This window comes from Saccostrea cucullata, unplaced genomic scaffold, assembly GCF_032062105.1.
Source record: "Saccostrea cucullata isolate Sc308-1 unplaced genomic scaffold, CSIRO_AGI_Scuc_v1 ctg10702, whole genome shotgun sequence".
NCBI classification, from domain to species: domain Eukaryota; kingdom Metazoa; phylum Mollusca; class Bivalvia; order Ostreida; family Ostreidae; genus Saccostrea; species Saccostrea cuccullata.
In genome coordinates, this window is record NW_026939999.1 from 54953 (window position 1) to 65203 (window position 10251).

General features: G+C 35.8%; 1 protein-coding gene and 1 pseudogene across 1 annotated transcript; one reads left to right on the top strand and one right to left on the bottom strand.

The window, feature by feature from the left end:
- The first annotated feature begins 533 nt into the window (after positions 1–533).
- LOC134254436 (ATP-dependent DNA helicase RecQ-like) lies at positions 534–4940 on the top strand. The gene is made up of 4 exons (XM_062736953.1): positions 534–660; positions 1460–1598; positions 2790–2957; positions 4205–4940. The coding sequence occupies exons 1-4, from the start codon at positions 534–536 to the stop codon at positions 4938–4940; spliced, it is 1170 nt and encodes a 389-aa protein (XP_062592937.1).
- On the bottom strand, positions 4687–8702 carry LOC134254437 (uncharacterized; annotated as a pseudogene).
- Positions 8703–10251: the final 1549 nt, after the last annotated feature.

Sequence of the window (10251 nt, forward strand, 5' to 3'; positions counted from 1 at the left end):
ATCGGGATATAAATCCGTCGTCAATTCAGCAGCTAAAGTATATTCTAAACATTTTTTAACTGTTTGAACTTTTCAATTTTAAATCACTTTGCACTTTTACCACGTCATTATTCATGTTTAATATTATCCGGATATCATGACGATTTGCTTTCTTATCTCCCATGCTGGGGAGTAGTCCGAAAAATCTGACGTTTTCCTGGCTTTTTTACGATTTTTATATTTTACATGCCAGGAAAACGTCAGAACCGGCTCCATTACGAAAACTGGAAAATCGCCGCCTCCAACTGGAGGCGGCGTTATCGGCTCGGTTTTAAATGCTTGACAGTCAAGTTGTCTGTTTAACTTATAATAAATCAATAACACAGTTATTCTTGTACTCACTTATTTCACTTTTATAAACCTGTTCATCAAATAAACAGTTTGTAGAACAATTTTTATCGGACTGTCGAGATTTGTTTTGATTTCGTGCATTTTGAAATCTCGCGAGACTACATGGTGTTCCCCCAAGCAGATTTAAAAATAGATAAGACGTCATGGCTGCTACAGCAGCAGATAAAATTTTGCGAGATAAAGGTTACAATTTTGGTATTCGGGAAGATCAGATGAAAGTAATATCAAGTATTTTGGAGTTGAAGGACACGTTTGCTATATTTCCCACAGGTTTTGGGAAAAGTTTGACATATATCTTGCCACCTCTCATTTTAAATGAGGTAACGTAAATAAATTCAATAAACAGAGAGAGAGAATATGACCAACCGATCTCCATCTTTCTATTTTTACATTTATTCACTCCAGTTATTCACCAGTCTATCTAAATCTTATAATTGATCATTATAAGTGGCGCTTCAATTTGATTCTGAGAAGGAGTGGGGGGGGTGGTTGTCGGCTAGTTCAATTTGCACTGGATTAGTTCAAGACTTTACCAAAAATTTTTAATATTTGATGATCCAGTATAAGGGAAAGCACCCCCCCCCCCCCACTTTTTTGCAGTAAGTAATGTTACATTGAAAATGGGGGCTGTTCCCAAGGTTGGGGGGGGGGGGCTTAAACACCACCCCACCCCAACACACTCTCAATTTGCTTCTGGTGCCTATGCCCTATGGTCAGAATATTTCCAAGAACCAAGAGCTGTTTGTTTGTTTTTTTCTTTATAATCCGCATCCCCATCCCCCTTCAGAATCAAATTATTGCCTCTATTCATGAATATTCACATGATTAATTTATACTTAAATATGTATGTATATGAATATTATAGACTCAGCCAGACATTCATCAATTCTTTCTACAATTAAGAAACAAAACTAAAATTTCAAATGCAAATGATCTATTCTTGGTATAATCATATTAATACATGTATAAGCTCTCTATACAATAAATAATCATGGTTTTCAATCGCAAGTGAGTTAATAAATCCCAAATATTAAAACCATACTTTAAGGCACAATTTTATCACATATAGAGATTAAAGAAGGTAAAAGTGTAGTGGTTCTGGCCACCCCAGAGGCTGTTTTGTCCAAGCAGTGGCGATCCATTATTTTGGATGTGAGACAAAATATCGGCATGGTTGCTTATGATGAAGCCCACTGCATATCTGAATGGTAAATACCACATCTAAACACCATCCAAAACTGTAAAAAAAATAAATAAATAAAAAGTAAATTACTTGAAACATTGTGTGATACTCGTGAGCTAGTGTCTGATATTAACTGGGAAGCAGCAGACAAATTTCCATTAGAAAGCTAACTTGAGCCTTAAGCTTAGAAGAGCTTAATAAAAAAAATCTACTTCAACCTATTTGTCATCTCCCTCGGGAGATGACATATTAAGATTGTATGCCGGAAGTGAAGTCCTAGCGTAAGCCTCCATTAATCTTTCGGGAGTCCTCGATGTTTTACAGAGTTCCAAGTAGCCTGTAAACTGGTTTTCTTTTAGAAGAACTAGCTTAGGAGTGTGCTATCTACTTTCGGTTTAGGCCTATTTGAAAGCCAAGGAAAATTTAGAAAAGAAGTACGATGCTCATAAATATCTATAGTTTCGGTGTGTCGTATACATGTATGTATTGATCCTCAATACTATGCCTTATTAAATGGGTAAGCCACAAAGAGAATTGACAATGACGTGATTTCTATATATAGATTTGTTGACGGGAAGAGGGAAAACTGGTTCTCGCACAAAAGAACAAGCTTACAATTAGATTCTGCAAAAAAATGTATGAAGAGTGGTCAACGCTAATTTTATGTTATTTTTTTAGTCTGTAATTGGATTTATTAAATTAATTCCTGTCAAACTTTAATGATTAGCTGCTTTTAAATGAAGGATAATTATTGTTGATAATTCCGTATTGTGTTAAGAAAATATAGTTCAAGGAAAGTATTTGAATTTAAGTAAATTGTAAACACCCAGAAGCACAAAGACCGCTAGAATGAAATTTCACCAAAAATCGCCTTGGGTGCTCTGGCAGACGTCCATGCTTTCCATATATGTACTGCGGCTAAAAGAAACTGCGTACTTTACTGTGGAGTTTGCTGAATAAGTCATTTGGGAACTTCAGGTGTAATAATCTATATATTCATTGCATTAAAATATTTCTCTTTCTGTTTTATTTCTTATTGACATTATGACATTATTGATACCAAAGAGATGACATTTCAGGCTTTCTGGAAAGCCAAACTTGTTATCATATTGCAATGAGATTCATAGTAGCATCTGTTTAGTTTATTATTGTACTTTAAAACTACTGCAATAAATTTCAAAGACATTTAGATGAACATAGTAAATTTAAAATTCAGGGGATTGGACTTCAGAGAGGACTGTTGCAAGATTGGTTTACTTCAGAGCATTATTGAGGCTCCAGTTCTGGCTTTATCTGCAACAGTCACAAAAGAAATAAAGAAAGACATTGGCAATGTACTTGGGCTTTCCAGTAACACTGTAGTAATTGCTACTTTACCTGACAGGTATAATTTCATCACACATACATTTTGCTAAGACATGATACATACATTTTCATCACACACAAGATATGAGATATACACATGTACCTACATAACTGTAAATTCACATATTTTCAAGGGATCAAATTTTCGTGGTTTGAGGAAAATATTTTGGTTCGTGTGAATTTGATTAAGTGGTTGAAGAATTGTTCAGTGATATTATCTGTGAAAAATTGCTTTATGTGGTGGACATAAATTCCTGGGTATCATACCTTGAAAACAACGAAAATTAAGGTCATTGGCAACGCAGAGTTTCCGGAGAAAAAAGGTTCAATCATAGGTTTTTTCACTTATCAAAAGTCATTGAGAGTGATCTCCCGTAAGGAATTCTCTAGGCGCTGAAAACAAATAAAGCATTTGTTACAGACTGAGAGGTAAACAAAAGCATGTGTGTTTTTTTATCGGATATATTCAACTCTACAGTAATAAAAGAAAAGCAGCGATGGGTTTGTTTACATTGTGCGGAGGGGGCAGACAGTCAACAGGTCGTCATTAAGAATAGGTACATGAATGTTGGGAAGTGCAAAGTTGTGAAATAATTATGCTGAAAGTGGTGATAGCTAGAGAGACCAGATGAGAACGATTCTATAGGTTATGTGAACGAGACACCATTAAAACTTACTAAAAATCCTTGCAAAAATGCTTTATGACAGTTTGTTTCCAATAAAGTAAATAATAGAATAGAAACAAACAACCAGTCTCTTGATCATTATGAATATTGATTAGATGTTAAGGGAAGTAACTCAGAATTAATGAACAGTGCTGGTATTTCTGTGTTTTGTTTCAATATTTGCATTTTCAGCCAAATTAAATGCATGTCATCGGAAGTTAGGTTTCAACAATGTATTTTATGTATAAACCTTATGAAATAAATGGGTTTTGGAGAAAACGTATGGTTAAAAATTATATAGGCCCATTTTATCAACATTTTACATATGAAATGCATTGAAAATTGTAAAAACATAGATTTGACAAAATCTATAAAGGAAGGCTGGCTTGATGGGTAAAAAGGACCTGAATTAAACATGTTTGGTACCATTAAACCTGTTCAAAAAATCTTGAAAAATTCTATACGAAAGTCAGAAACGTTGCCAATGTCCTTAAACCCCTACAAAAATTGGTGATTCTACAGTACATGGTTTTAAACAAAAACAACTGAGAATACTCGTGCATCAGTCATGGTCTTATTTTTTTTAATAAACTTATTCCAGACCCAACATATTGATTGACATTTGCATCTCTACTGAAAATTATGAAGAAGAGCTTCAGTGGGTACAAGATGCAGTTGGAAAATATGGTAAAGTTTGCAAGAAAATAATAATCTATGTTAACTCTATATCAGCTTGCGAGGGAATATACATATGGCTGCATTCTGCTCTGTGCAAGAACGCATACAGTGGGCATGTTTGTTTAGAAAACCGACTGGTAGAAATGTTTCATGCCAGCACTGATGTAGAGTCTAAAGGGAGGATAATAGAATCCTTTTGCAGGCCAGGTGGTACTGTCAGGGTATTGATTGCAACAGTCGCCTGCGGAATGGGCATGGACATTCCAGACATTGCCTTGTGTGTGTTGTGGGATCTGCCACCGTCCATGATGCAGATGTGGCAGGAAATAGGTAGATGTGGGCGTGATGGCAGAGATAGTCTTGCCATCTGTTATGCTTTTCCAAGAAGCATCTCTTTACCCTGCCAGAAGTGCCGGAAAAGCAACCACAGAAAATGTTCCTGCGAGGCAGGGCAATATATCAGGGAGTTAACCACCACTCAGGGATGTTACCGGACACACTGCCTGGAACCCTTCAAGTTAGAGAACATTGATAGTCATACAATCAGTGATGCAAACAAAACATATGTACTTCTTGTAAAAGTATTGGTATGTGTTGTTGTAACTTGTGCAAATGTTGCACAAATTGTTCGAGGAAATGTTCATGCCCCAGTAAAGTAACAAAACAAAATTTTCTGACAAAATTTCTTCTTCTGTAATAAAGTAATTTCAGTAATGCCTACTCTTTAAATGTTCTTTTAGAAAAATGAATTATCGTATACTATCTCTTACTTCAATAGTGCATCATGTGCAGTCGTCTGTTGTTAGCCATTTTCTTTCTTAGTCTTTGGATTCTGTCCCTCATACCCTTGGGATGAGAAACAGAAAAAGTTGCTGGAAAGGATTCAAAACCTTTGAATGATCTTCCTTTTTCCTCCTTAAAAAGAGAGATAGGTGCCAGCAACTCTACCAACTTTAGAACGTCTCCCGAGTCATCAGGGCTTGAGCTCCTCCTGGTGTAGGAGTGAACAGATGAGCAGACTATTGCATCCTGATACATTTTTGAGAGAACTTTTCCTGTAATAATAAATAACATTCATTCCCAGTTGTCTATTTTTTCGTTATAATACTGTGCATGTAAATTAACAATGCTGCAAAAACAGTTACATGTATAAAAAAAAAATACAGTGATTTATTCAATTTTCTGTTAAAAGATAAAGTTTGATACCTATTCCAAGCATTTGACTATGTCTTGCAATTGTGGCATCGGTAAGTTGACCCCCAGCATCTCTGCTATTTTCTTTGTACTCTATATTGAGGAACTCATTATACAAGTCCTTGGGAATGTTGTTGTTGCCACCTCTGATATTGACTGTTCGGTTCCAGATCAACTGGTGTCGAAGCCTCTCAGAAACAGCACCCGCAACATTGGACAGAAGACGATGGGCATATACAAAATATTTCGGATGGTGTTTCTCATAGAATTCCATTAAATCAAACTTCCAATGCCGGATCATCCTCAGACCATCGTTTTCTGATACAGCATCAGCCCTTGCAAGATCATTCAGTCCTCTCTAGAGAAGTCTGTGAGCGTATTCCTTCTTCAGATCTCTGAATCTGTCTGAAACAGAACTCTTGTTCTTTCTTGAATTCTTCAATCTCCTACAGTCCTCAGAACAAAACCAGTCTCCTGTGCATAATGTACAATGTAAATCAGTACCTATACTTGTATCTACCAACATTACATACTTTTAAAACAACACAACAAGCACAAATGTACAAATTTTAGTAAATATGAATCATAAAATACTTGATCTGTCATCGTAAGAGAGTGTATATGTTGACAATGACCCTACTAAATAAGCATGTATATATAAGTACATAGGGTTACTGAACTTAAAAGGATGAAATAACTCACCTTCAGGGACATCTTCTTCAGACATGCCAAGACAGTAAATGTGGAACCATTGCCCATTTCTACACTTGGTGTAGGAACAAAATAGCATCACCCCTCCAATGTCTGTTTTACAGGAGCAGTATTGGAAGCCCTCTTGACTTGGTTCACTGGCAAGTTTCTCCTTCGTGTTCGGTTTCTCATAAACCATGTTTACAATGTCAGCTGCCAAAGACAACAGGAAATCTTGCCGTTCACTAGCACTGCTTGGTAGTGCTTCCGGGATCGCATCAACTGAGTCAACACCCAGGAGGTCCATAGCTGCTACTACTGTAAAACCTTTGGTAGCAAAGTGGAGGAGCTCAGCCGCTTTATTAAAACACTCCATGATGTTTCCTGACACTCCTTTATGGTCAAAGTACTGTTTGATGTTGTACAATGTTCCCTTCTCACGATGGCTCTAAAACTTAAACAATTCGTCATATGTTTCCTAAAATATGAGAAATCCTGATCAGTGTAAATGGAACTCAATTACTGAAATCTTACACCTAAAATACAATATTTTTGAGATTTTATATATGTATGTCTTCATTAAATACTGATGTTTTAAAAATAAATTTCTCAAAATAAAAGATCAAACATAAATGATTCATAAAATTTACTGGATTTACCTGCATGAACATTAATCTCCTGTGCCATTCTTGAATGGCAGGTTCAAACATCTCTAATCTGGCCCATTGATCCCCTCCATTAATGCGGGCTCTTTGAGCTCCATCAGCCCGCTCACAGCTAAATCCATCACAGTACAGGACAAATGGTAAAGGTCTCCCATTTTTATCTTGTGGAGCATATTATCTATAATTGTCAAGTATCTGAATCATTTCAGCTGTCTTGGTCTCATCAAACTGGAGAATCCCCAATGGAACCTAAAATATCAAATTCAAAAGATCTTTTTTTTTTTTTAATTTTGTCATTGTCATTGTTCTGCTAATGTACGGTAGTGAACACACCTTTCTGTATAAATTATATTAGGTAAAACTTACAATTTCACTTTTGACACTTGATTCTTTCATGTAAGGATGTTGGATTTTCCACTGACTAGACTCTTTAAATTCAGCAAAACATTCCATGTGAGAAGCTAGAATTTTGGCCACCATGTATGAAAGCTCTAACTTCATGTCCTTCTCATCACTATCGCTACGGAGATAGGCTGTGTCTGGAATATTCATGATGTCATCAGCTGTAGGAGTCTTGTTACTGAGTTCATAAACTGGTATTCTGTCCCTAGTTGCAAAAGCCTGAACCATGTTAAACATTTTATTCTGTTTTCCCCTTACATGGTGTCTCACTCCAACCTTCTGGTTAACGTTATCAAAAGTTATGTCAACGAAAAATGACTTCGTGACATTTGGATTGGGCATCATAAAACTGGAATCTGAAGTGAAAACAAATTTGTCAGGATAAGAAACATGTTATATGAAAACCATATAAGAAGCAAGCTATATTGCAAAGACATGAAAAAATTTATACAAATAAATTTCTTTACAGATTCAAGTCTCAGGCTATAGTTTCTTTTAACGTCTTTTTTTTTTTTACACCTGTGCTCTCATCACTATTGCTAAGTGATTCTGCCATACACGAATTGGACCTTGATTCTGTGCTTTCAGACGTGTCAGTATAACTGTCAGATGAAAGGGAATCTACATCTGACAAGTCCATCTCTATATCCTCCTCCTCATCCTCCCAATCATCCTCAATTTCCTGTGGTGCATCAATCTCAGGTGTACCAACAGGTTGATTAACACCTACAGCTGGAACTTGCTGATCTGCATAATAAAACATCTTTATTAAGATATGTTTTTTTCATCAAAATATTATCATAATTACTTGATATTCCTTATTCTTGGCAAGATGCCAGTTAAATTGTAGATTGACAATATTACACACCTATCTGTAAAGCAGTGATCCTGTTCCTCCAGTCAAGGACCTTGTTGTCATACTTCTGTCTGAAGGTATCAATGGAATTGCGTGTGGCTGAAATTCCAAGACACCATCCAAATTTGCTAAATGCATCAAATACCTGCAAAAAAAGGTAGTTTCTTAAAAAAAAAAAAACAGCTAATGATATACATATACAGACTTTGAGCCATGCTTAATATTCAGCCTGAGAGAGTCATTTTAGCTCAAGTTCAAATTAATACTGAGACTATCTTTCTTTAATAAAAACATTTGTACAATAGAAACCTACACAGTTATAAATATCAGTAGGAGTCTATTTTTTTAAGCCATAAGGAGTAATGATACAACTTTCTAGTGAAAAAACTTTAGGTCTTTTATACATATTGTCTAGAAACACAAGTCTAACCCGCAGACATATGGACGTACAGGTAGATGAACATTAAAATTCCAAATTTCCTACATAAAGGGGGGACAATAAAAAAAATTATGTGTACTTAGACACCGCCTACCTTCCTCTTACAACCACTCAGCCACATGAACGGCGAATTCATTTTCTGAATCACAGCACCTCTGCCTGTTCTATTATGCATTATCAAGCTCAATATGGTGCCTGCGAGTGGGACAAGGGATACAGTTGTGGATCCTCGCTTTTTCGACACACTGCTATGATACCGCTTTCTAGTTAGGGATGAGATGACAATATCCACCAGAGATGGGCACATGCTTTTCATTTGATCCATATATTGCTCCCAAGAAAATCCCATCACATTCTGAGAGAAAATATCATAAAAGTAATGTAAAAAATTATTATAATATTTACTTTACCCAAAAAGTATCAGTACTCTTTAGAAAACAGAAAAAAAATCCCCATATTATCTGTACACCCCTACTAATGTTATTGTGATTTAAATTCAAGACACGTGGGTTAGCTTTACCTATTCGAAGGCGATAAGGTAGAACCGGTTTTATAAATAAAATTGGCAGTAAACAGGGAATTGTTACAGTTTGTTTCTTTTGAAAACATGTCCTGTGAAAAATGTGTTTCCAGACCTTCCTGAAAGACTTTCATGATTTTCAACAGAAATGGGTGGCTAAAAGGGGGGGGGGGGGGTTAAATACGGTAACAATTAAAATATCTAACCGTATTTTACTGCAAAAATTACAGCTCGCTAGCGACCGATACGCTGGTAAAAATTTATAATATCATCTACACTGACAAAACTTTTTTTTCCTTATATGGCTATTGCTATCAATGCGCACAGAGGATCTTACCACTAGCAACTGACCAATAATTTTTATTGTTGATTGAATATTGTATGATCATGTCAATGGAGTGCAAAATAAGAAAAAATGTTCGTATGAACAAAATGCAAACATTCGAAACTATGAAAGATATTTTAATTTGTTGTAAACTAGAAAAAGAAATATTAGTAAAATGTATACTAGTTAGTGTCAAGTTCAGAACACCAGCACTTCAAGGGTACGGAAGATGAGCAGCTTCTCGTATGCATTTAAATGGACAAAATTTTTACATGACTGCACTCGTGATCACGTGTGCTGGCCAGGGAATCCACCTGACAATTGTATTCACCGATAGTAGAATAAAGGAATTTATAAACCGTAAAATTCCTGGATTATTCGTAGTAACCTACAATGCAGTTCTCATTCAGCTGATTTGTCAGCTAAAGTCACATTGGTGCATCCTTTGCTAATCTGACGCCACAAAATATAGTCCCGGTTTCCATGCAAAATATTTGTCCAAAAAGAAATTTTTTATTTCATTACAGCAGATAATTGTATCATAGAGAATACTTATAAATTAAATTTTAATGAATTCAAGAGAGATCAATTGAAGTTCATTTCTAGAGAATGATATTATAGGGTGGTGAAATCTAAAACGCAACATAACTTTTCTGTTTACCATGTCTCCACGTGTTAGTCACTTCCTAGCCACATTTCCGTGAATAATTTACCCTATCTCACTGTAGTCTCGCTAACTCTCGCCAGAGCCTACTGCCAGAGCTGCTCTGAACTCATCGGGTATTATAATTTGCAGAACACCGAAAAATAAAAGGTTCCGAACACATTAGCAGGGGTGTGTATGCAAGAAAAAAAACCACAAACAAATGTTCTATAATC